At 42.8% G+C, this 27817-nt stretch overlaps 1 protein-coding gene across 1 annotated transcript in view; it reads left to right on the top strand.

The window, feature by feature from the left end:
- The first annotated feature begins 1476 nt into the window (after positions 1-1476).
- dnaja2a (DnaJ heat shock protein family (Hsp40) member A2a) overlaps positions 1477-27817 on the top strand; it is a 40934-nt gene continuing 14593 nt past the window's right edge. The window contains exons 1-6 of the mRNA XM_080186952.1: positions 1477-1645; positions 7516-7575; positions 11900-12123; positions 12203-12283; positions 13365-13498; positions 21635-21831. Of these exons, the coding sequence (XP_080043078.1) occupies positions 1568-1645; positions 7516-7575; positions 11900-12123; positions 12203-12283; positions 13365-13498; positions 21635-21831 (774 nt within the window). The 5' untranslated portion in view covers positions 1477-1567. The remainder of the gene's footprint in view (positions 1646-7515; positions 7576-11899; positions 12124-12202; positions 12284-13364; positions 13499-21634; positions 21832-27817) is intronic.

The following is a 27817-nucleotide window of genomic DNA, read 5'->3' as shown; positions in this document are numbered from 1 at the left end:
AAAAAACTTTGATATCAGGGATCTTTGTAGCAAATTACTTCGACAGTTTTCCCATTTTTATGCAAAGCTCAAGTGCTTCATGTTGAATTTTCTTATAATTCAACAGAACTGTTGACTTTGTTCTGCTATTCTTCCATTCTGCTATTCTAGACAGTCTTCATTTCTTCATGCTGCTGAAGGGTTATATATTCCTTTTAGTATTTGATCTTTAAAAACAATCAGATGTTCTTTCAATTGTTTATTTCATTGTTTAGCTCTTGCCCTCTCATTGTGTCTCAGTGCATTGCTTTGTCACTACTGATAGTTCAAACACAGCTCTTCATGCAAGAATTGAAGATCTAAATTATGTGTAGACTCAGTACGTATTGCCAGAAAAGTTCAAGGAGGAAAGAATAATTCCGAATTCCATTGTTGGCAAATCAGAGTGGGAGTTAGAAAAATGCAGCCAGAAGTACAGCCAGGCTTGACAACAGGCAGAAACCGTCACTGCCCTGAAACAGCCTCCGAAGAATCAATATGTAGCCCTGATTGAATATGAGGGGTTTAATAAAGATGTTGATTACCACTCAATAAAAGAGGATTTTTACAGCAACTTCACCTACTTGTGACATTAATGGGTAAACTAAAAAGATAAGAAGTCTCACAACATCAGGTTAAAGTTCAACAGGTTTATTTGGTAGCAAACATCACTAGCTTTCCAAACTCTGCCCCTTCATTTGGTGAGTGGGGAGTTCTGATCACAAACAGGACATATAGAGACAAACACTCAGTTTACACAATACTGATTAGAATGTGAGTCTTTACAGCTAATCAAGTATTAAAGGTGCAGACAATGTGAGTGGTCTCTTTTAAGGTCAATCCAAATAAACAAACTCAAGTTAAATCAGGACAAAGTAAAAGGGGCAGCTCCCCAAAAGGAAGGGGAACAGCCCAAACAAAATCAAAGTACAAAGGAAACTTGAAAACATCAACTTAAAACGTGATTATTAGGGTCAATAATGCACCCTAGCCAACAGGCACAGAAGGTATCAACTGCACCCATGGGCACCCCTGGCCGCGAACGTAGCTGCCGTAGAGGGGCAGACAGTCAGGATAAACCGCCCCCTCGCTCGGCCGCTGCCTGGACCTGTAACTGTCATGTTTCACCAGGAGCAAGCTCACAAAGAGGTCACCATCCCAACCCACCCCTCTCTGCACCAGCTGTCAATGTGAGTGGAGATAGCATTAAGCATAGGTTAAAGAGATGTATATTGTCCCCATACAGGACAGTAAGTCAGAGTTTGCAAGCCTAGGCAAGTCATGGTGCTTACAAATAGTGTGACATGAACCCATGATCCCGGTTGAGGACCGTCGTCATGTGTGTTGTGGATGTGTCACTATGGCAAGTTGAGGTGATGAAGGAACCGCCCCTCCCCCATCGCGTCCAACCGGCAGTGACGTCAGCGCGCTCTATGTGAGGACAGTGACTGACGTCACTTCCGGAGGCTGCCAGCTTGATCTCGAGCTTCTTCCTTCCCCCCCTCCCCTGCTCGAGCCCCCTTCGCCCGGTTTCTCTCCCTCAGTCACGATGGCGTCTGTAGCCGACACAAAGCTCTACGATATCCTCGGAGTCAGCTCGGGGGCCACAGAGAACGAACTCAAGAAGGTCAGTTAGCGACCCAAAGAGACAGGATGGAAAGAAAATGGGATTTCCCCCCACCCCAGCGGTGATCCTGCCCCGGCTTTTCTGCTGAGCCGGGGGAGGCTTTCGGCAGAGAGAGAGAGAAAAAAACACTCGAGGCCTGACCGGCTAGGCCGCAGTGCAGGCCCTCGGGGAAGTACGGCGAAAGGAGGAGGAGGAAGAGGAGAAAGGCGGGGGGGTGGTGGGAGCTAAATATAAAGAGGGATAAACGGCCAGCCGGTTAAACCCCGAATCAGCCATGGATGTATCCGGTAGCTTTTCACCTTCATGTGGGGTTATATAAGCGGGACCCGCCGGCCACATTGCGGCCGCTGGGGGGAGGGGGCAGTGTATTCCCGGCTCCGCTGTCACCGGTTTCCGCTCCCCCCCCCCCCCCAAAAAAAAGCTGGGCACCCGCTGCGGGCTTGAGAAAAAGCCGGCAGCGCTTCATTGACTCGGAGACCGCGGCACCATTTTGTGTTAGTGTGTGTGTGTTCACTCCCTCTCCACCCGGCTTTCGCCGCAGCGCCTGCCGGTGAGGGGAGGAAGGTGGGGGGGAGGGGGGAGTGGCTGTGGTGGTGGGGAGGAACGCTGCCGAGACTTTCCAACAGCAGGGAAGTGACGGCGGAAGCGGCTCGAAACCAGCGCTGATTAAATTTAGCTGGGTTGTCATCGAGAAAGGTTATGGCTGCCAGGAGTGTAATGCGTCGGGGCCGTAGATTTCCGAGCACTTAACCTAGGCTTAGGTAGGTAACTATGCAGCTGGGAAGAAGGCAACAGAAAACGCAAGTTGCATTTCTACGAAGGTGGGCATCATCAGGAGAAAAAAATAATCGTTGACGAGTTTTTCGCTTCTGTACAATTAACATCTTTGATGAGTAACTATTAGTTAGTGTAACTATCTTATATAACCTATTCTACTTTCCTTTCACGTTACAAATTCGGTTGTTGCAAGTAACAATAAGGTGTTTGCTGTTGAGTGAGGAATGTTTGCGGATTGTAAGATGAGGGGGCGGTCTATAGATTTTTGTTTGCATATCTCCAGAAATATTGAATTGGAGCCTATTACGCTTCTCACTTTTTTCAAGTGAGAGTATATTTTGTACCTTGCTCGGGGCTCCCTAAATCATTTACAGAGTGTGTCGTACGGAAGTGGCACTGTCTGTGTTTGTACTGACCACATGGTCTGCAACGGTTCAAGAAGACAGCTCACCATCACCTTCAGGAGGACAATTATGGATGGGAAATAAATTTTGGCCTAGCCGGTGGCACCTACATCCCATTAATTTAAACAAATAATGTATCTAACTAAAGGGACGGTAAATAAAACCCACCTCAGTTCAACCTCCACATTTTCAAATTATAACTAAAACGAAATTGAGTTCCTTTGGTAGCTCACTTAATTGAGAAAGAAGTTGAACAATACAGACTATAAAAATTTGAGGTTCACTTGTCTTCTGCTGAGCTACCTGATGTATGGGGGTGCTAATTTAGTTCTTGGAGCCTGTATTGGTATAATCGGGGTTGGAAAAAAGTTACTCCTGATTGTTTTCTGGTGACTTAGGCTGGGCTGATTTGAGGAAGCGATCAGGCTACTTGTACTCCTGTAGTTATTAAGTCATATAGTCTGTTCACATTTGCTGCCTAAGTTTTTTAATGTGCTGGAATGGTGGAACTGTTTCAATGTGAATTGATGCTTTCAGTAAGGATTGGGAGAAAAATATACATTTTGAGCTTTTTTGTGAAATGTAGAGCTTAGTGATTTAGAAATGGGGGAAAAGATGAATGATGTAACTGAAGTGCAAAGAGTTATCTTTTTCTATCAAATATATTTGCTTCTACCAAAATATCAGTCTGATCTGTTACTGAAGTCCTCACTGGTATATTTGTCACATGCAGACTTGAACATTCCAATGCTGACTCCAATGTCTTGGCTGACCTCCAACATTAATGCATTAAACCTATGCTGATTCAAAACTGTGTCCTACTCCACAAACATTGCTCTCCCATTGTTCCTTTCCTTAACTTACATTGACTCCTATATCTCCAATTTAATCTAATTGTCTAATTTAAATTATTTTGTGGTCTTCCCCCTTGTTTCTCTAATTCCAAGTATTTAACCCCCCCCCCCCCCCACCATCCGCCACCTTGTGCATTCCTCTCCTATCCATCGATGGTAGCCATGCCTTTAACTGCCCAAACCACAATCTGGTGTTTCTTCTCTAGATTTCTTGACAGTGAAAATGCCTCTGGTGCCCTCTTCCCTTCCTACCATGTGTTGTGAAATAAAAAATACATAATGTGGTTTTGCAACATTTTTATAATATCAGATGAAATTTTTTTCTTCCCATTAAGGTATGTGTAAAAGATTCAAAACATTGGAAGATACTGAGACTCATTTAGCCTTGAAAGAAAATGGAGCTGGCTGCATGATCCAAGAGGAATTACAATAACATACATAGAAGGTTGTTTGAGGATGAGAAATGTGTGTAAATTAGAGAAGGGTTAGTATACTGTAAGGACCAATGCAAGATCCATCTTCTACATTTTGGATGAAGGTAGATATTAATCTGGCACAAAGATCTTGAGTGGGATTATATAAATGATGGAATCAGCTAATTTGACATTTGACAAATTATACATTTTGACAGTATAATCCAAATATCCTGCAAGTCATGGAGAAACATATCTAAGAATGCAGAATAGAAAATTTAGAACATGATGCTGGAACTACTATATTTTAGAAGAGTAGATGAAAATTTCATGGGGAGAGATGGCATTGGTTCTGGATTGCTGTGGCAGTAACCTGGCAGTGAAAATACCTCTGCAATCTGCCATAATTCCCTGTAAGGATGTTTTAAAGTGGAGCCTGTTGCATTCTAAATCTGCAGCCCAATATTGTGAGGAAAAGCTAGATCGTATTTCATCAAACATAAATTCAGCAAAATGAATATCAGTCTTCAATATAAGTTGTAAAAGCAGCAAAGCTATGTTGCTGACCACAAATCCCTGTCTCATAGCAACAAATAGGAAATAAAGTTGATTCTTGGTGATCATCTTTGTGGAGGTAGTTGTAATTAAACCAGTTGCGAGCACGACTTGGCATTTCAAATTTCCTTTCTGATTACTTATTTGCCCATTCTGATAATGTTATCTGGTCTCTCAGTGCCCTTCTAGAGCTGAAATATAAATTGCTACAAGATTATACTTAGCAGTTTAGTTTGATTTTCTAAGCATGAAGATAGACCTTTTACAGTATTTGAAATTGGATATCGCTTGTTTCTTTTCTCTGAAATGATCTGCTGGTTAAAACCATTGTTTCACCATGTTCCTGCATAAGTAAATGAAACTTGCAACCAAAAATCTGGGGCTTGCCTTCTTTCCAAAATCTTTCAACCTGCAGCTCCAGTGATAATCGTGGCTCCACAGTTCTCACTATTAAAACTTGTAGGATATTCATGAAGTCTTTGGTTTGCTATTTGTGTCCTTTGAAATATATTTTGTGCCACAACCAGTATACCTTTGCTGTTACTGGTCAAGAATGTGGTATTTCATTGAATCTTTAAGCAGGAAGCCATTTGGTTCATTGTGTTTGCTGGCTCCTTGAGAAAGAGCTTTTTAATTCATTCATGGCTGAGTGTCACTGGTTAGGTTATTTATTGCCCATTTCTAATTACTTTCAGAAGGTGAACCCCTGCAGTCTATCTGGTGTAAGTACATCCACAGTGTTGTTAGGAAGGGAGTTCCAGGATTTTGATCCAGTAGCAGTGAAGGAATATGATACAGTTCCAAGTCACATGATCTGGCTTGGAGGGTTGTGGCATTCACATGCGTCAGTTGCCTTTGTCCTTGTAGTTGGTGGGGTGTTGTGGATTGGAAGGTGTTGTCAAAGGATCATTGGAAAGTGCTGCACTGCATCTTGTATACGTACACACTGTTTCCAGAGAGGATAGGTGATGAAGGGTGTAAATGTTTAATGTGGCTAATGTGCCAAACAAGCAGGCTTCTCTGTCCTGAATGATGTGGAGCTTTGAGTGTTGCTGCAGTAGACTTATAAGAAAAATGGAGAGTATTCTGTTACACTCGTAACTTAGAAACTTATGTTCTCAAGAATGCAGCTGATGCATTTGCAGGCAACTGTTGAATTTGCTTTAATTACTCGGAGTGCACTCTAGATCATAACAATGATTGGGAAAAACACTTCTGTTTCTTTTGTCATTATTTTAAATTTGTATCCTCTGGTTACTAACTGTTCAGCCACTGGAAACAGTTTCTCCTTATTTATTCTGTATCAAAATGCCTTTATTAAATCTCTAAAATATTTCACTTCTGATGGAAGGCCATCAATCTGGAAGATTAACTCTGTTCTGCTGTAACAAAACTGGGATTTTGCAGTAAGGAATTCAAGAAGGATGGTTTATATTGCTGCGTTGACAATGTGAACAATCTCCAAGAAAGATGTAGATATAGTTGTATGTGATGCTTCTGTTGTAGGCAGGTGACTTTTATACATTTGTGTACTATTGATTGCTCTTAGATTGAGGTGGGTGGTATTTACCTTAATTGCAAACATGCACATAAATGTGGCTCAAGCTCTCAATTGGCCCAGATCTTGCAATAATAATGGTTATCTGCATTCGCTATCATTATTCCACTGAAACTGACAACAAGGCTGAAGTTTCTATCCTTCCGTGGATAAACTGTTTGGAGGGTCTCCAGTTCCTGACACATCGGTGAATTGGCAAAAACATCAACTTTGCTTTTGTTACAAAGACCTTTCAACAAGTTACATTCTGAATTAGATGTGACTGCATTTTTATCTTTGTACAAGATTCATAATTATTGCACACTCTCTGCCCTTGAACTTATTTATATTTACATCAAGTCAGAATTCTCTTACGATAATTCCACATTTTATTTTTGACCTCTTAATACAATCATGTTGATTTCACCATCTGAAAATTTAAATTAGAAATGGAAGTTACTTTTTAATGTCCTGAGAGAATACTTCTGAGAGAATGCTTCAGTGTGATTGATTGCTCATCCTGCTTGCAGGAGCACTGATACTAGCACAAGATTTAAAATGCAGTCAGGAAAGAGGCCGCAGCTTTCTTCAGTTAGTGCTGTTGCTTTGCTGCTGCCTGTAAAGTCCAGCCCGTAAGGAGCACTGCCCAGAATGGAACAAAAACACAGACTTGGATGCTCCATCACTCATTACATGGCCTGAGGTGCACCTCAGCTGAGGTGGCAAGTTGGGCTTTGTTTTGGAGCAAAAAAGAGAAAAGGTCCATTGCAGATACAATGAGTCATTGTGGTTCAGCCATCCTCATTTGAGAGATGCAATTGATTGGATGTTGTTTCAGAAGTGAAGTCGATCATAAAGATGTCCTGCCCAGACAGCTGCCGTTCTTGATGTATCTCCACATAAGCCTTGCCTTTAGACATGGCAAGTAAAAGGGGAAAGAAGCCACGTTGAAATTTGTTTTGATGTTTGTTATTTGCTACAAATCAATTTGTTCTTGATATTTAAATTTATGGTCGTAATTACAATCATATGCACAGGTAATGTGAATCATGGCCAGCTCTCTTGGTCTTAATTTGTGATGGAATGCAATGTCTACTTATTTCAATCATTAGTGCAATTTGTGTTACCAGAACAATCTATTGCCCTTATATTTTCCTTGAAATTTCATCATAATTTGTAGCACATGTAATCAGGTTTTTCCACTTTAGCTAATTTTTAAAGTCACTGAACAAGCTCTTCCTCCTTATCATTAGAAATTCTAAATGTGGAAGATGACACCAACTGAATTTTTTGGCAGTTTGTTTGATTTATAATATTTGTTTTTCTTAAGGCATACCGTAAATTGGCTAAGGAATACCATCCAGATAAAAATCCAAATGCTGGCGATAAGGTAAAGACAAAGAATCTGTTTGAATTTTTTTTACTTGAACTCATTTAATATGCTATACTTGAATTGAGAAATTTTGAAATTCAAAAAGTGGATCACTGGTGAGGCTGGGCTCACTTATTTCTAAGTTAGCATCAGTGACAGGGCACCTCTGTTTGGCACTGCTGTTGAAATGCTAATTTTAAGATTGCAATGAAGGTACTCATTACTTTTTTAAAATCTGCTCTTGCTGCCCTCATGAAAGCACAACTACCTAGTCTGCGATTTGGTTCCATCATTAGCATGAACCATGTTAGATTATTAGACTACAAAGGGCATTCCACACTTTCACTTCCAGCGGGAGTCCATTGATTTGAAACCTCATGCATTAGATTTTCTTCAAATTCAATGACAATCATAGTCATTGAATTTCAAAACTGAGTATTTTCTTAGTGAGAAGTTTGAGAGAAATACTTTCTATATGCAGGAAAAGTTCGTAAGAGAAAGGTTGTAAACAACATTAAGATAATGTCAGGTCCTAGACCACTCGCCAGGTGCCTCGCATTCTGACAAATATTTTTACTACGTCACACATTTATTAATGGACTCTATCCTGCGGGCCTACTGAAACATAAGAACATAAGAAATAGGAGCAGGAGTAGGCCATCTAGCCCTTCGAGCCTGCCCCGCCATTCAATAAGATCATGGCTGATCTGTTGTGGCTCAGTTCCACTTTCCCGCCCTCTCCCCATAACCCTTAATCTCCTCTCTTATCAAGAACCCATCAACCCGCTTCTTAAAAATATTTAGCGAGGCAGCCTCCACCACTTCAACGGGCAGAGAATTCCAGAGATTCACCACCCTTTGAGTGAAGAAGTTCCTCCTCAACTCCGTTCTAAACCGCCTCCCCTTTATCTTGAGGCTGTGCCCCCTAGTCCTACTGTCTTTTTTGAGCGGGAAGAGTCTCTCCACCTCTATCCTATCCATCCCATTCATCATCTTATACGTCTCAATGAGATCTCCCCTCATTCTTCTAAACTCTAACGAGTACAAGCCTAGTTTATTCAGCCTCTCCTCATAGCTCAATCCCCTCAACTCCGGTATCAGCCTAGTAAACCTCCTCTGCACTCCCTCCAGGGCCAAAACATCCTTGCTCAGGTGCGGCGCCCAAAACTGCACACAGTACTTCAGCTGCGGCCTCACCAATGCCCTATACAGCTGCAGCAAGACCTCCCTACTTTTATATTCATTAGATCGCTTTCATGGACAGAGTTTACCTATGTATATAGTAAGGCTAAGTAGTTTTCAGTTGATTTATCTTTGGAAACAATCTTTAGTGACACAAAGATGAGTGGAAAAGCAAATTGTGCGGAGGGTGTGGAAAGTCTGCAGAGGGACTTTATAGCGAGGGGATTAAATATAAAAGCAGGGAGGTCTTGCTGCAACTGAACAGGGCACTGGTGAGGCCGCAGCTGGAGTACTGTGTGCAGTTTTGATCACCGCACTTGCACAAGGATATTTTGGCCTTCAGGGAGTGCAGAGGAGGTTCACTAGGCTGATACCAGAGATGAGGGGGTTGGGCTATGAAGAGAGACTAAATAGACTGGGTCTGTACTCGTTGGAGTTTAGAAGGAGTTTAGAAAATAATGAAAGGGATGGATAGGGTACATAAGAACATAAGAAATAGGAGCAGGAGTAGGCCAACTAGCCCTTCGAGCCTGCCCCGCCATTCAATAAGATCATGGCTGATCTGTCGTGGCTCAGTTCCACATTCCCGCCCTCTCCCCATAGCCCTCTCCCCATAACCCCCTCTCTTATCAAAAACCCATCAACCTGCGTCTTAAAAATATTTAGCGAGGTAGCCTCCGCCACTTCAACGGGCAGAGAATTCCAGAGATTCACCACCCTTTGAGTGAAGAAGTTCCTCCTCAACTCTGTTCTAAACCTTTATCTTGAGGCTGTGCCCCCTAGTCCTGCTATCCTTTCTGAGCGGGAAGAGTCTCTCCACCTCTATCCTATCCATCCCATTCATCATCTCATACGTCTCAATGAGATCTCCCCTCATTCTTCTAAACTCTTAACGAGTACAAGCCTAATTTATTCAGCCTCTCCTCATAGCTCAACTCCGGCATCAGCCTAGTAAACCTCCTCTGCACTCCCTCCAAGGCCAAAATATCCTTGCGTAAGTACGGCGCCCAAAACTGCACACAGTACTCCAGCTGCGGCCTCACCAATGCCCTATACAGCCGCAGCAAGACCCCCCTACTTTTATATTCAATCCCCCTCGCGATGAAGGCCAGCATCCCATTCACCTTCCTGACCACCTGCTGCACCTGCAAGCTGGGTTTTTGCGACTCATGCACAAGGACCCTGAGGTCCCTCTGCACCGTCGCCTGCTGCAGTTTTTCTCCACGTAAGTAATAATCCTTCCTACCATTATTCCTACCAAAGTGGACCACCTCGCACTTACCAACATTAAATTCCATTTCCATTTCCTGGCCCATTTGCCCAGCCTATCTAGATCCTTCTGTAGACTCTCCCCACCCTCCGCACAATTTGCCTTTCCACCAATTTTGGTGTCATCAGCAAATTTCGACACCCTACACTTGGTTCCCTCCTCCAGATCATCTATATAAATGGTAAATAGCTGAGGCCCCAGCACCGACCCCTGGGGCACTCCACTTGTCACCATCCGCCAATCCGAATAGCACCCATTGACCCCCACTCTCTGCCTCCTATTTGACAACCAGTCCTCTATCCACGCTAACACCCTACCCCCAACTCCATGCCCCCTGACCTTCTGCAATAACCTCTTGTGAGGTACTTTGTCAAACGCCTTCTGAAAATCAAGAAAGACCACATCCACCGGCTCTCCTCTATCCACCGCCCGAGACACATCCTCATAGAACTCCAGTAAATTTGTCAGACACGACTTCCCTTTAATGAAACCGTGCTGCGTCTGCTCTATCAATCAGTTCACCTCAAGATGCCTCGCTATTCCCTCCTTGATGACGGATTCTAATATTTTACCTACAACAGACGTTAAACTAACAGGCCTATAATTCCCTGCCTTTTGCCTGGCATCCTTCTTAAACAACGGCGTAACATTAGCTGTTTTCCAATCTTCCGGCACTTCCCCGGAATCCAGCGACGTCTGGAAAATAACCACCAAGGCATCCACTATCACCTCCGCCATTTCTTTCAGGACCCTCGGATGCATTCCATCCGGTCCTGGGGACTTGTCCACAATCAGCCCCTCCAGTCTGTCGAGCACCACCTCTCTAGTAACAGTAATGTCATTGAGACCCTACCCAGTCCTACCACCTTTCCATCTCTAACATCCGGCAAATTATTCACGTCCTCCTCCATGAAGACCGAAACAAAAAAGTTATTCAAGACCTCAGCCATATCCCCATCCCCTACCACTAAGTCCCCCTTCCCATCTTCTGAGGGACCAACGTTCACCCTAGCCAGCCTCCTCCTTTTTATATATTTATAAAAACTCTTGCTATCCTTTTTTATATTAAGCGCTAGCCCAGCTTTATAGTTTCTCCTACCCTTCTTTATCAACTTCTTTGTCAATCTTTGTTGACATTTAAACCTCTCCCAATCCTCTTCTCGCCCACTACTCTTAGCTACTCTAAACGCCTCCGCTTTTAATTTAACACTTTCCTTCACCTCCTTCGTTATCCACGGCTTATTACCTCTCCTCCTACGGTCCTTTTTGACCATCGGAATAAATTTCTGCTGAGCACCAAGGAAGAGGTAGAGGTAGAGAGATTCTTCCTGCTCAGAAAGGACAGCAGGACTAAAGGGCCACAGCCTCAAGATAAAGGGGGGGGGGGGGTGTAGTTTAGAATGGAGTTGAGGAGGAACTTCAAAGGGTGGTGAATCTCTGGAATTCTCTGCCCGTTGAAGTGGTGGAGGCTACCTCGCTAAATATATTTAAGTCACAGGTAGATAGGTTTTATAAACAGACAAGGGAATTAAGGGTTATGGGGGGGAAAGTGGAACTCATCCACTTCAGATCAGCCATGATCTTATTGAATGGTGGGGCAGGCTCGAAGGGCTAGATGGGCTACTCCTGCTCCTATTTCTTATGTTCTTATGTCCTTAACTGATTATTTCCTGGTAGGGCATGGGGTTATGTAGGAAAGCTGAGAATTGTAGTGTAAAATTCAATGCTTCGTGTATGAAGCTTCCATGTTAAAGATGTAGCATTTATGGTTAGCAGTATTTTGAATGGTGAATTTTAACTTCTAATACTGAAGGACTGACTAAAATGTATGTTTGGATTGATTATTGTGGTTGAAGAATATTCAAATTTATTATATTTTTTTGTCTGCAGTTTAAAGAAATAAGTTTTGCGTATGAAGTTTTATCAAATCCAGAGAAGCGTGAACTTTATGATCGTTATGGTGAACAAGGCTTGCGAGAAAGTGGTGGCGTTGGAAGTGGAATGGATGATATCTTTTCTCATATCTTTGGTGGGGGCCTCTTTGGATTCATGGGTGGTCAAAGTAGAAACCGCAACAGCAGACGAAGAGGAGAGGATATGGTGCATCCTCTTAAGTAAGTATTCTTCTTACTTAAAAGGCTTATTTTGTCATATCAATTGCCTTGTTAATGTTTTGTTTTCTAAATTAAACAGGGTATCTTTAGAAGACTTGTATAATGCAAAGACAACCAAGCTGCAACTAAGCAAAAATGTCCTGTGTAGTGCATGTAATGGGTAAGTTGAATTAAAATTGCATGAATTATTTGTTTGAGGTAGAATTTTAAAACTTAGGTACAGAACTGCATATTAGAATTTCTTTCCCAAGTATCTGCTGCCAAAGTCCACCGTCCATTGAAGCAAGATTTTGAAAATGTAATTTATGGAAAGCTTTCCTATTTAACAGCGATGTGATGAGTGACTAGGGTCAGTACCAAAGTATGAGAAGATATTAAAGAACTTTGTGTTCAGTTATTATGGATTCTTGGTAGATGAATGTCAATTCTTGGCCCATCTCAAGTTGTAAATTTAATATCAAATAGGAGTGGAGTTTGAATCATTGCTTGTCCTCTCACTACGATTATTGTGTTGGAAAATTTATGAAAGGATACTGAAGGCAATTACTTCTGCTTAAAATTTCTTAACTGTTTCTAAGGTGAATAACCAGTGTCGTCATCTGCCCCCTCTCAAGTATTTGTCACTCCAAGGCAATTATTCGTATTAAAGTATGTTTCCAGGGTAGTAACACACTAGTGACTGCTACAAGTGGCCATTCATTGAGTGGCATTACTAGAGAGCCTGATTCTGACCTCATGGCATCTATAGCTTAAGTTATCAGACAGTAATTTGAGATGGGATCTCCTTTAAAAGTAAGAATGTAATTTGTGATAAAAAATAATATATATGTACATATGTTTCTTCTAGTGAGAAATAATGGAATGTTGGAAATCCATGGCTTTATAATTATTGAATCTTGAGCAATATTTGTTTTCTTTTTTCTTCAGTCACTGAATTATACATATGTCAACCAAGTATTCTTTCTATGCTTTTTTGGTTCATCTGTTGCTTTATTTTTAGATTTTGGACAAATGTAGCTATAGCCTTTTGTTGTATAATCTCCATCTCTTGTGACTAACTGGGGAAAGTCCTATATTCAGATGTCTTTTTAGTTCATCAGAAACAATTCTCAATACTGGCATTAATTTGAAAATCATTCAGTTAAGTGTCAGAGTCCTTATTCATTTCAGCAGTTGTTCTCATGACACATGTTTACATGCAATAATTTGTTGAAACACTAAACGTTTATTTTTAAACACAGCCAGGGTGGCAAAGCAGGAGCTGTTCAGAAGTGCAGTGCTTGCAGGGGACGAGGTGTAAGGGTCATGATTAGACAGTTGGCACCAGGAATGGTTCAGCAGATGCAATCGGTGTGTTCTGATTGTAATGGAGAAGGTGAGTCAAGTTTTTTGTTTATATATAATGCATAGTGGTTGTGCCATAAGCTGGACTTTTTTATATATTAAGTAGAATTCATTCTTTGGACTTGAAGCCTACGCCAGAGTATTGGGAACAAATCCTGGATTTAAAAACCAATGTGCTCAGAATAACCTGAATATGATGTTACATTTACTAATTCATTTCTACAAGGTAAATTACATATGGACTTGATCTCCGATGATACTCCAACGACCGAACAACAGTTGTTGCTAAGTTGATATAACTTGTCCCCAATAATTAATTGGAAAAGTAAAAGCTAGTGGGCAAACTTAGCACCCATTTGTAGGGCAGAATTTTCCATTCTGGTGACCATGCAGTGGCAGGTGGGACCCTCTATGATTCCTGCAGGGCAGGGGATCATGTGATCTGCTTTTTGTCTCATTAATTATGGTGAGGCAAATCTTGTGGCATGGTGGGCCCCACTGTTTCTCTTGGGGTTGATGTTGCACTCACATCATTTAAAGGGCATCTGCAGAGGCATTCATTGTAGGCCACAAGCTCTGCATCATTCTTTACATCCACAGCTTCCACTGGAGAAGCTTGAAGATGTGAGCAGACTCATCCTGAGACTTCAGGGCACACCTCTGGCACTGATGTTTGTTCAGCTCTAGATAAGCGCTCCACTGGCAATGCACCCATGATTAGGTCAATGCTCGCCATTGCTGTGGACCATATTTGCAAGCCTCTTGACCTTTATAGAGGCCCTGTTGCCTCTTGCTGCTCATGGCCTGGTGCCAACTGGCAATTGGCCATTCTTACCTGGATGAGAGCCATTACCAAGACAGAGTTGCTGCATTCTGCATCATCAACATCTCTGGCCTTGTGAACAAATTTAAGTGATAAATTTAGTATGCATGTCCTTTACGTATTTCCTTTCATCTCCAAATCAGCATTTCAACTAGTCTGTATCTAGATATCATGAGACTCGAGTGTTGGGAGCAAATCTGTTGAAACGCAGCCTTCATAAAGAAGAGCATATAGCTGAGCATGTTTGAAATCCATGTCTCGATCCTTTAGTCGGCCACTAATACTGATCTTGAACTCCATTCGTTTCTGTCCCCTCTCCATTTTGAGGATTTGCATACAGTGCAGGTGTATTGCCAAGTGCAGTAGTGAGAAAATGGTGTGTGTAATTTTTCAGGCATGATCCACCATCTTCTGTTCTCCCCTTGTTACCCACCAACTTGCACCCAATATCACCATACCTCCCTTTCTGTCACTCTTGAACGTCCAAGTACCATGGATGCTATAAACATCCTCCACCTCATGCCACCTGTCTGCTGAGTGCTAATACCATTTCCTGTTCCCATGCTCATTCTGACCCTGCTGTTAGCTGAGTCACTTGTTTTGTCCCACTCTATGATGCATCTAATAATTTCACGTGTCAGACTCACCCTGAACCTGCCATCGTATGTAATCCCACTACCCCCTGTTACTCTAACTGTTCTTTCTTACCACCCTGCCCTGAGTTGTCACTCCAGAACTCCATCATAGGCATCACTGACCCCTTCCCTTTCGACATGACTTTTGCCTTTCCTGGGATGCCTGCTTCCCCTGTCCAACCTTGAAGCTGACTGTGATGCAAGCTTCTGAAATCTTGTAGTGACGCTGTCAAAGGTAGGTGAAAGCAGCATCGTAAGTATCTCAAAGTAGTTAATTGATTAAGTATAGCTTGTCAGGTGCACATCACTTGCGTCCAGTTGCAAAATAGATCATTCTAATTATCCAATAGCAGGGCACTTAATTTAGAGGAGAAAGTCATTCCAGTGAGTTGGCCTTTAATTCATGCGATGGAAATGAATGTAAAGGTGGTTCCACACTTAGATCAGTAGGAAACCTGATCCATCTTTAACCCTCCAAATTTGGGAGGATAAAATTCCAAACTGATTTTCTATCTTTGGAACACTGACTTTTTCCAAATGCCAAATTTAATGTTTCTGCTTGCCACAATTCCTGTTGTTAGTGAGAGCATAAAATTTTGGCCCTGTTTAGCAAAACTGTTCCACTAAATGGCCAGATAGCTAATGTTTCTACAAATGTATACTGTAGAAAGGAATCAGCCAGTGCCTGGCACTTGCATTGCACGAATGTTGCATTTGATTGACCCGGATTGAGTAAAGGTGGTTGAGACTAGGATGCCTGAGGAACTCTACTGTTGTCCTGGGGCTAGGATAATCTTTTAATTGTAACTATCTTCCTTTATATTATCCATTCAGCCATTCATTGCCAGTTCTGATGAGACCAGTTAAAATGTTTTGGCTAATGTCCTCCATTAAGTCTGCCAGTATTCAAAGATCGTCCAAGAAAACATTTCTCTAATCTGCCACAGGAAAATCTGTGATATAAATTTTGGAAGGGAAAGAGCAAAGGTTGAGCAATTAAAATAGAAAATGCTCAAAAGGCCACAACTAATGTGGTGAAGTTGGGTTGTTACTGGAGGAGAGATTACAGTGATATAGAGAAGCTAAAGAGGCATTTGAAAACTAGGATGAGAATTTCCAAGCAGTACTGTTTAACCAAGAATCAATATAGATCATTGGGTGTTGAGGGCTGGGAGAGCAGGATTTGTTGACACTCAGGAGGTAACAACGGCATGTATGTGGGTATCAACAGCAGATAAGCTGAGATTCAGGCAGTTACATGGAAGTGGTGTTGCCACAGACCGCATTCTCCTGTCTTTTCTATCCTCACCTTCAGTACATCTATATTTATTTGAATTACAAAGATCAAGATTATCCCTCCAGCTGCATTTGCTGTTTTTCTCCCTTTCCTGCATTTCTCCCTTCCCCGAACCTAACTTTCTGTAAGTTCTCCCCAACATTAAGCTACTTCCATGTAACTGCCTGACACTGCTAGGCTTTTTACTACCTCTAGATTTCTTCTTTGTCCATAGTTGATTAAGACTTGGTCTGAAGCCAAGTGGTCCTGTTGGAATCCCAACTCCATGTTAGTGAGCATGTTATCAATGATTAAGTATCACTTGGTAGCTCTGTCAATAACTTCTGTCATCACTGTACCATTTGAATGGAAGTGGGCTGGTGATAGACCAATTGGATTTGTCCTGCTGCATGTGGGCAGGGCTTTCCTGACCATTTTTTTCCTGCTAATTAGATGTTGCTGATGTAATTGTACTGGAACAGTTTGACTAGGAACATAGGTAGTCTTAGAGCAAGTCTTGAGAGCTGAAGCTGGAATTACTTCAGGTCCTGTAGCTATTGCTACATACAGTCTTTCTTATTACATGGAGTGAACTGATTTGATACTCCTGGCTGTAGATAATTCAAAGCTTTGTTTTTCTACTTGCATGCAGGTTAGTTTTTGTTTGGTGGGGGGGAGGGTTAAATGTTGGTTGATGGGTGGGTTGAATATCGGTTGGTGGGGGAAAGGGTTAAATGTTGGTTGATTGGGAAGGAAGGTTGAATGTTGCTTGATGGGGGGGAATTTGAATGTCGCTTGATGGTGGGAGGGGTTGAATGTCGCTTGATTGGGGGGGGGGGTTGAATTTTTGAGGTACCAATCAAGCACACTACTTTGGATGGTGTTGAGCTTCAGTGTTTTTGGAGCAGCACTCATCCAGGCAAGGGGAAGCATCATTGTGAATTAGGATATTTCTGAAGGTTTCTCATGTTAGTATTTTAAAAATTAATTTGCAGGATGTGGGTGTCGCTGGCTAGGCCAGTGTTTATTGCCCATCTCTGGTTGTCCTTGAGAAAGTGGTGGTGAGCTGTGCCTTGAACCACTCTGTCCCTAAGGTATAATATACCAACAGCACTGTTAGAGAGGGAGTTTCAAGAATTTGACCCAATGCCAGTGAAGGAACGGCAATATGTTTCCTCATTAGGATGGTGAGTGACTTGGAGGGGAACCTCCAGGTGGTGTGTTCTCAAGTTTCTGGTGCCCTTGTCCTTCTTAGCAGCAGTCATGGGTTTGGAAGGTACTATCTAAGGAACCCTGGTGAGTTCCTGCAGTGCATCTTGTAGATGGTGCACACTGATGCTATATATTGGTGGTGGAGGGATTGAATGTTTGTTCAAGAGGTGCCCATCAAGCAGGCTGCTATGTCCTGGATGTTGATCATCTTCAGTGTTGTTGGATCTGCACTCATCCAGGCAAAGGGAAGGATTCCCCTCATGTCTTGTAGATGTAGGTGGACAGGCTTTGCAGAATCAGGAGGTGTTAGTTGTCACAAATTCCTACCTTCTGAGCTGCACTTGTAACCATTGTATTTACATAGCTAGTTGGTGGTAACCCCCAGAATGGGAGGATTCAGCTATGTTAATGCCATTGAATGTCAAGTGCTGACGTTTGGATCCTTTTTTTGTTGGAGATGGTCATTGCCTGTCACTTGTATAGTGCAAATATTACGTGCCACCTGTTAGCCAAAGCCTGGATATTATCCAGATCTTGCAGCATTGGAAGATGGACTGCTTCAGTATCTGAGGAATTGCAAATTTTGCTGAGTATTGTGCAGTCATCAGCGAACATTCCCACTTCTGATGTAATGAAGGCTATTGGTGAAGCAGCTGAAGATGGCTGAGCCTAGGACACCACCCTGAGGACCTCCTGCAGTGATGTCCTGGAATTGAGATGTTTGACCATCAGTCACCGCAACCATCTTACTTTGTGCCAGGTATGACTCCAATCAATGGAGGGTTTTTCCCCTAATTCGCATTTACTCCAGTTTTGTTAGGGCTCTTTGATGCAATACTTGGTCAAACTATGTCTTAATGTCAAGGGCAGTCACTCTCACCTCACCAAGTTTCGGCTCTTTTAACTTGAACTGGGGCTATAACGAGGTCAGGAACTGAGTGACCCTTTTTCTTTGTTCTTTGTTCTTGACACTGAAAAAACCCAAGTGTGCAGTTTATTGCTGGGTGAATGCCACTTGATAGGGCTGTTGATGACCCCTCCATCACTTTACTGATGGGACAGTAATTGGCCAGGTTGGATTTGTCTTGTGTACAGGACATGCCTGGGCAATTTTCCACATTGCTGATGGATGCCAGTGTTGTCGTTGTACTGGAGCAACTTAGCTTTAGAGCACAGCAGAGTACAAGTCTTCAGTACAGTTGCTGGAATATTGTCAGGACACAGTCTGTGTTGTATCCAGTACCACAAGTGTTTCTTGAACACCACATGGAGTGAATCAAGTTGGATGGTGACTTACATCCGTGATGCTGGGCACCTGCAGTGGAAGCAAGATGGATCATCCACTTGATACCTCTGACTGAAGATCTGAAGATTGTTGCAAATGTTTCTGCCTTTTCTTTTGCACTGTTGTGCTGGGCTCCTCCATCATTAAAGGTAAGGATATTTGTGGAGCTTTGTCTTGTTAATAGCCTCCCTGCTGCCCCCCCAACCAATTAATAGTTAGATATTATAGGACTGTAAACTTTTGACTTGATCGATTGGTTGATTGCTTAGCTCTGTCTGCATTCAAAAATGTGCTGCTTCAGCTGTACCTGCATATGGTCCTGAGTTTTGTCGTCACCAGATTGGCATCTCACTTGCAGATATAACTGGTATTGCTCTTTTAATGCTCTTTCTCTTCATAAAATTAAAATTGTTGTATTAATAGTAAAGGCAAAGTGAAGGATAAGCCATGAAATTAACGGTTTATAGAATGCACTTCTGCTGATGGCCTACAGCACATCATAGAGCTGCTAGATCTAACCCAAATCATTTAACATGGCGATAGTGCCAAATAACCTAGCTGTCCACATTGTGAAATGGGACTTGTCACCACATGGACTATAAGGTGGTTAGTTTTGCCAATGTCGTCATAGATGCATCTGTGACAGTAGATAGATGAGCCTGTCGTATTTTTATCTTCTTCAGAAAGGACAGTAGGACCAGGGGGCACAGCCTCAAGATAAAGGGGGGGCGGTTTAGAACGGAGTTGAGGAAGAATTTCTTCACTCAAAGGGTGGTGAATCTCTGGAATTCTCTGCCCGTTGAAGTGGTGGAGGCTACCTCGCTAAATATTTTTAAGAAGCGGGTTGATGGGTTTTTGATAGGGGATTAAGGGTTATGGGGAGAGGGCGGGAATGTGGAACTGAGCCATGACAGATCAGCCATGATCTTATTGAATGGCGGGGCAGGCTCGAAGGGCTAGATGGCCTACTCCTGCTCCTATTTCTTATGTTCTTATGTCCTTGTATTAGTTTTCAGCAAATATTGCAGGCCTAGTCTGGTGGCTGTATCCTTCAGGGCTTAACCAGCTTGGTCAGTAGTGATGCCCCTGAGCTTCTCATGGAAAATGGACATGAGGTCTCTCGCCCACAGTACATTCCATGCACGTCCTTGTGGCTCTTCCAAGTTAGTTTCAACATAAGAACTAGGAGCAGGAGTAGGCCATCTGGCCCCTCAAGCCTGCTCCACCATTCAGTAAGATCATAGCTGATCTTTACGTAGACTCAGCTCCACTTACCCACCTGTTCAATCCCCTTAATCTTTACTGTTCAAAAATTTATATTTCCTTGCCTTAAAAATATTCAATGATGTAGCCTTAACTGCTTCACATGAAGATGTGCTGATATCTCAGCCAAGGATGGTAAGTGGTAATTTTTTTGTCCATGTTTGATCTAATACCATGACACTTTGTGGTGTCCAGAATCATGTTGAAGATTCTTGACCCACTCTGTCGTGATTATATATCTCTTGTGCCATTACCTTTGGTGGGTTGGGTCATTGAAGTAGGACATACTCAAGGGTGGTAGAAGTAGACTGAGACTTTAAATGGTATCCATTACCTTTTAGAGTTATGTAATCCTGAATGCATATCAACCTCACAGTAAATCTATTTTATTTTCTAATTTTTTAAATGCTTCCTATTAAAAATAAGGTTAAATTGAAACATATTAATTTAAAGCACTGTAAGCAGTCTTACTAACTGCTAAGGATCTGGGTTCGATTGTTGGCTTTGCTTACTGCCTGTGCAGTCTGCACATTCTCCCTGTGTCTGGGTGGTTTTTCTCCAGGTGTTCCAATTTCCCCCCCCCGTCCAAACGACATGCAGGTGAGGTCACCGGCCATACTAAATTCTCCCTTGGTATACCTGAACAGGCGCTGGAGTGTGGCCACTAAGGGATTTTCACAGTAACTCCATTGCCGTGTTAATGTAAGCCTACTTGTGACACTAATAAACTTTTTTAAACTAAAATCTCAGCGCTAGTCAGAAAAAGTTTTTGGAATATGAGTTTGCAAATAATGTAAAAGTCATTTGTTTTATGATACAATTTCTTACTAGAAATTGAAAAATAATCCCCTGTTATGCATCCAAAATAGATCGTTGTGTGCAAGTTATATATGTATATTTCGGCAAAAAAATACGTAGTTATACGTTTAATGATTTAATGCATGTTACTTCCCGTGCAAAATGCCATTGGAAACCTAGTATATCAAGGAAGAAAATTGATTTCAGCACAAACTCTGCTCTCACTAAAATGTGGGCAGAGTACAGATCTAGATTTACAATATTATAGCCTTATCTGAACTTGGGTCATGCCTACACTGACTGTGATGTGTGCATGGCCTTATATTTTCTTTCCTAGTGTATTGAATTGCTGTTGCAATATCGGCTTTACAAAGGAAACTTAAATATAGATATGGGATAGTCCATTTAGGATTGATGAGGTGAAACCTCCACTCGAGTGGCGAACCTGTGCAATTCTCTACCACAGATGGATGTGGAGACCAAGTAACTGGATATATTTAAGAAAATAGTAGATTTCTAAGCGTGTAAAGGTGTCGAGAGGCATGGGGAGAATGCAGAAATATGGTGTGGAGTTAGAAGATCAGCCTTGATCGTATATAGTGGTGAAGCAAGTTGAAAGGACTCAGTGGCCTACTCCTACCTCTTGTTTCTCTGAGCCACCCATTGAGCTTTGAATCTGAATCTGCAGCTTTCTAAACTGCTTGTAATTCTAGCATGAAAGAAGGGCATTGGTGACATTGCACCTGTTTGTAAATCTAGTCTTTATTGTATCCCTAAAACTATTTGAAAGCAGTCGGGATGGTGGAAATATTAAATCTGTTTGTTCTTTATTATTTCTAGATTACAACTTACACTATATATTTTAAAATTTACAGGTGAAGTTATTAACGAAAAAGATCGATGCAAGAAATGTGAAGGAAAGAAGGTGGTAAAAGAAGTGAAGATTCTAGAAGTTCACATAGATAAAGGCATGAAGCATGGGCAGCGTATTACATTCAGTGGAGAAGCAGACCAGTCTCCTGGTGTGGAACCTGGTGATATTATCCTTGTGCTACAAGAGAAGGATCATGAGGTACTTAACTGCAAATTGATAAATATGCAGCTAGTTTTTGTACTTCTGTTGGTATGGCTTAGCAGGTATTCAACTGATTTAATCTAACAGAGTGAAAACATATTAGATGAATCTTGGTGTCATCTAGTAGATGTCAATATCTCCAGTAGCTGTGTTTCTCCATTTGAGGCAGATTTCACATTAGAAATAGCTTTCCATTCGTGGGACATGGGGGTTGCTGGTTGGTCAGTATTTATGCTACAAAAGAAAACAAGCACTTTAAATGAAATAGCTACGGGAAAAGTCCAGTTGCATTTTTAAACTAGGAATATGACACCTTTAATTATTTTTATTAAGGGCGACATGGTGACACAGTGGTTAGTACTGCTGCTTCACAGCACCAGGTTTGATTCCTGGCTTCGGTCACCATCTCTGCAGCCTTCGTGTTGTCCCTGTGTCTGCATGGGTTTCCTCTGGGTTTTTTCCCACGGTCTGAAAGACGTGCTGGTTAGGTGCATTGGCCGTGCTAAATTCTCCCCCAGTGTACCCAAACAGGCACTGGAGTATGGCGACGTGGGGATTTTTATTGCTGTGAGAAAGTAAGCCCACTCGTGATAGTAATAAATAAGAAAAAGCATTCAATAGTAAATTGAAGTATGTTGCTTATGAACCTGAAGCTGCTTGCTTTTGAGATGTCTGGAAGTTATTCTTTATGCTGTCAATTTAATGGTTCAGAATACTGCTACATTGGCATCAAGCCTGAATTTCAGCAATGATTGTTTACATGCTGTGCACGAAGTAGTGAAGATAACCTGTCTTTGTGGTAACTGTTGCTGAGAAAATGATTCTCCTTGAGGCAGAATTTAGTACCCAGGGCTACTGTTTTAAAAATAAGGGATTGTCTATTTTTGTCATCTGAAAACTTAATCATAACCCTTACATTTAACTGCGTCGTTCTACTATAACAGGTAAGGGACCTAGTATTGGCCCCGTGCAACCCCACTGCAAAAGCTTTCCAGTCACGAACATACCCGTCACTCGTTACTCTTGCCTCCTGCCATAGAACCAATTTTGGATCCAACTTTTACTTTTCAAATAAGTCTGTCGTGTCAGATCTTACTAAAGGCGTTGGTAAAATCCATGTCGACGACTTCAAACTCACTACTCTTTTCAATTCTCCTTGCTATTCAAAAAGTTCATAGTAATTCAGACATGATTTATCTGTAACAATGCTGACTTCCCTTGATTAATCACTGCTTTTCTAAATGGCAATTAATACTGTTTGTAAGATGATATTCGCAATGTCACAGTCCACTGGTGCCATACCCATAAGAAGTCTCAACATCCTGTTAAAGTCCAACAGGTTTATTTGGTAGCGAAAGCAGAACTTGGCTATCAGTCTCTGCTCAGCGATTCTGCATTGTCGTGTGTTATGAAGGCCGTCTTGGAGAACACTTAACCGATGACTGGAGGCTGAATGCCTGTGACCATGGCTTTCATGACACACGACTGAGCAGAGACTCATAACCAAGTTCCGCATCCAAGGGGATGGCCTCGACCGGGGTCTCGGGTTCATGTCAACTATCTATAAGCCCCGTGACTTGCCTGGGCTTGCAAAATCTTACTAACTGTCCTGTCAGGCGACAATGCACATCTCTTTAACTTGTGTTTAACGCTCTCTCCAGTCACATTACCTGTACCTTTGAGACTTGATTACCTGTAAAGACTTGCATTCTAACCATTATTTTGTAAATTGAGTTTGTCTTTATATGCCCTGTTTGGGAACAGAACTTCCTTTAACCTGACGAAGGAGCAGCAAGCGCTCCGAAAGCTAGTGGCTTTTGCTACCAAATAAACCTGTTGGACTTTAACCTGGTGTTGAGAGACTTCTTACTGTATTTACCCAGTCCAACGTCAGCATCTCCACATCGTGCCATATCAGTGGCCAGAGAGGATTGGAAAATGATGTTTAGAGCCTATCTTACCAGGCTGGCATAAGTTCTCTGGGCCAAATGACTTATCCACCTCCAAAATGCTAAACTGAATATTTTCTATTTATCCGATCCAATATTTCATAATTATTAAACACAGAAGAAAGTCATTTGGTCGTCTTCTGTTTGTGCCAGCTCTTTGAAGGAGCCATTTATTGAATGCCATTCCTGTGCCTGCTCCCCTAACTTTGTACATTCATCCTTTCCAGATAATCTAATTTCCTCTTGACCACGTTGATTGAACCTGCCTTCACCACTCTTGGGCTGTGCATTCCAGGCCCCAGTCAGTTAAAAGGCATTTCATCACATAGCCATTGCTTTTGACAACTAAATTTGTATTATCTTGTTCTCGATCCTTCTGTCCATAGGGACAGCTTCTCCCTACCTACTTGTCCCTTTGATTTTTGAATACCTCTCTAATCTCCTTTCTACCTTCTCCAAGGAAAACAGTCCCAAATTCGCCAATCATACATGTAATGGAAATTTCTCATCCATGGAACCATTCTTGTGATTCTGTTCTACACTGCTATAATAACTTCGTATCCTTGATAAAATGTGATACAAAGAAATAGATGTAATGCTTCCAATTGAACTGAAGTTTTATAAAAGTTTAACATAACCTCCTTGCTGTTGTGCTCTAGGCCCCTGTTTTCCATTTGTGTCCATAATTCTTAAGGGTGGTCAGGTAAATGGCAGGGTCCTTGGGGAGACGCGTCAGCTGCGTTAGATGCAATGTGTGGGAGTTCTTGGAGACAACGTGTCTCCCGAAAGTCCACATCTGCACCAAATGTCTGAAGTTGCAGTGGTTGAGGGCCCGAGTTAGGCAATTAGAGCTGCGTCTGGAAGATTTATTTTTAGTCAGGGAGAACGAGGCAACAATGAATAGGAACCACGGTCACGTGGAGATCCCAGTGCCAAGGGGGGGGGTGATGGGTGGGTTACTGTTAGGAAGGGGGAAAAGAGAGGAGTCATGGTCCAAAGACTACCCCAGAGGTAGTCTCCCAAAATATCGGGTAAGGTGACAACTGGGGTAGAAAGGGCAAGAGAGGAAGACCATAATGCCTCAGAGGGAAGGAAGAGGGCTGGATGTGAGAGTGGTGGGGGATGGGAGGGTTAAAGGAATTGATGGCGGTTCTGTGGGCAAAAGTGGGACTCCAGGATGGTAGTCTGCCTTCCTGGAGCAGGGGTACAGGATGTGTCGGAGAGGGTAGAGAGAATTTTGAAGGGCGAAGGGACCCAGGCTGATGTAATTGTACACGTAGGAGAGAACGACGTAGGAAGGAAGAGCAGGGGGGATATACGTAGGCAGTTCAGGGAGTTGGGGGCCAGGCTGAAGTGCAGGGCCTCCAGGGTGGCATTCTCTGGGCTGCTGCCAGTGCCCAGTAATAGCGGGGCTAAGAATAATGAGATCCTACAGCTGAATGCGTGGCTGAAGGATTGGTGCAGGACAGAGGGTTTTAGTTTTGTAGACCGTTGGGAAGTTTTTGTGAGGGAAGGGCCACCTGTACAAGTGGGATGGGGAACATTTAAATGGGAAGGGCACAAATATTTTAGCTGGGAGGTTAGCTGGAGTGTTTTGGCAGGGTTTAAACTAGTATGGAGGGGGAGTGGGAAGGAGACAGCTCAGTAGGCACTGGGATTGGGAGCGAGTTGGGTGACAGGGTAAGTCTAGATGATAGGAAAATCTCCAAGGAGAAGAAGGGTCTGAGTGGGCCTGTAGGTCTTCAGTGCATCTGTTTTAATGCGAGGAGTGTGACGGGTAAAGCGGATGAACTTAGGCCTTAATGTTCATGAGGAATTTAGATGTGGTGGCAGTGATGGAGACGTGGTTAAAAGAAGGGCAGGACTGGCAGCTAAATATTCCTGGGTATAAGTGTTTTAGGCATGACAGGGGAGGGTCAGAAAGAGGAGGGGGAGTGGCGCTGTTTGTTAAGGAGCACATCACAGTGGTGCAGAGGGAGGATAATATAGAGGGGTTAGGAATTGAGTCTCTGTAGGTGGAGTTGAGGAATAGGAAGGGAGCGATTACTATGCTAGGGGTGTACTACCGACCGTCCAACAGTCCGCGGGCAGTGGAAGAGGGTATATGTAGAGACATTTTGGATAAGTGCAGGAAGAACAGGGTTGTTGTAGTGGGAGATTTTAATCTCACTGGGGTGGATTGGAAGGTGCCAAGAGCTGGGGGTTTGGATGGGGAGGAATTCGTAAGATGTGTATTGGAAGGGTCCTTGGAGCAGTATGTCGATAGCCCGACTAGAGAGGGAGCTATACTGGATTTAGTTCTGGGCAATGAGCCGGGTCAGGTGGTTGAGGTTGCAGTAGGTGAACATGTGGCTAATAGTGACCACAACTCTGTCTACTTTAGGATACTAATGGAAAAAGATGAGTGCTGTCCTAAGGAGAGGGTGCTAAGTTGGGGGAAGGCTAGATACAGCCAGATTAGGCAGGAGCTTAGGGATACAGACTGGTATAGGCTGTTGGAGGGCAAGTCCATGTTAGGCATGTGGGAGTCTTTCAAGGGAAAATTGAAATGGGTGCAGGAAAGACGTGCCGGTTAAGAGGAAGGATGGGAAAGGGAGGATTAGAGAGCCGTGGATTACTAGAGATATTGCGGACTTGGACTTGGTCAGGAAGAAACGAGAGGCGTACGTTAGGTCTAAGCTACTGAGAATGGAGAGAGCAGTGGAGGAATACAGAGAGAGTAGGAGGGATCTCAAAAGGGGAGTTAGGAGGGCAAAAAGGGGGCATACAATGGCTTTGGCAGGTAGGATTAAGGAAAATCCAAAGGCGTTTTACTCCATGTTAGGAATAAAAGGGTGGCTAGGGGAAAAATCGGTCCCCTCAGGGACAGAGGAGGGGAATTGTGCTTAGAGTCTGAGGAAATAGGGGAGATCCTGAATGAATACTTTGCGTCAGTATTCACGAAGGAGGGGGGCTTGATGTCTGGTACAGTCCTCAAGGGAGCTTTAGACCAATTGAAGGAACTGTCCATTACGAGGGGAGAAGTGTTGGGGCTTTTAGGTAGCATTAAAACTGATAAATCTCCGGGGCCCAATGGCATTGATCCTAGGCTGCTTAGGGAGGCGAGAGATGAAATTGCTGGGCCTGACGCAAATCTTTGTCTCTTCTGACACAGGTGAGGTCCCAGAGGACTGGAGGATAGCAAACGTGGTACCATTGTTTGAAAAGGGTAGGAGGGATAACCCAGGTAACTATAGGCCGGTGAGTTTGACGTTAGTGGTAGGCAAGTTGATGGAGAGGATTCTTAGGGATAGGATGTATGAGCACTTAGAGCGTTGTGATCTGATTAGGAATGCGCAGCATGGCTTTGTAAAGGGGAAGTCTTGCCTTACGAATCTGGTAGAATTTTTTGAGGTGACAAAAACGGTTGATGAAGGACGAGCTGTTGATGTCATCTATATGGATTTTAGTAAGGCGTTTGACAAAGTCCCTCATGGTATGTTGGTTGAAAAGATTAAGGCTCGTGGGATACTAGGCCAGGTATCTAGATGGGTTGAGAACTAGCTTGCTAAGAGGAGACAGTAGTAGTGGAAGGGTCCTTTTCTAGCTGGAGGTCTGTCACGAGTGGTGTGCTGCAGGGCTTAGTACTGGGACCTCTTTTTGTAGTATATATAAATGACTTGGAAGAGGGAGTAAGTGGTGTGATCAGCAAATTTGCAGATGACACTAAGATGGCTGGATTGGCAGGCAGTGAGGAGCAGTGTCTGGTAATACAACGGGATGTAGATAGGCTGGTATGTTGGGCAGATATATGGCAAATGGAGTTTAATCCTAATAAATGAGGTGATGCATTTTGGCTGGAATAATGTAGGGAGGAGTTACATGATAAAGGGTAAACCTATAAAGAGTATAGAAATGCAGCAGGACCTGGAGGTGCAAGTGCACAAGTCTTTGAAGGTGGCAGTACAAGTGGAGAAGGTTGTGAAGAAAGCTTATGGTATGTTAGCCTTTATAGGAAGGGGTATAGAGTATAAGAGCTGGAGTCTAATGTTGCA

Source organism: Carcharhinus amblyrhynchos, chromosome 4 (genome assembly GCF_965287045.1).
Source record: "Carcharhinus amblyrhynchos chromosome 4, sCarAmb.v2.hapA, whole genome shotgun sequence".
Classification (NCBI taxonomy): Eukaryota; Metazoa; Chordata; class Chondrichthyes; order Carcharhiniformes; family Carcharhinidae; genus Carcharhinus; species Carcharhinus amblyrhynchos.
This window is presented reverse-complemented; position numbering and strand designations above follow the sequence as displayed.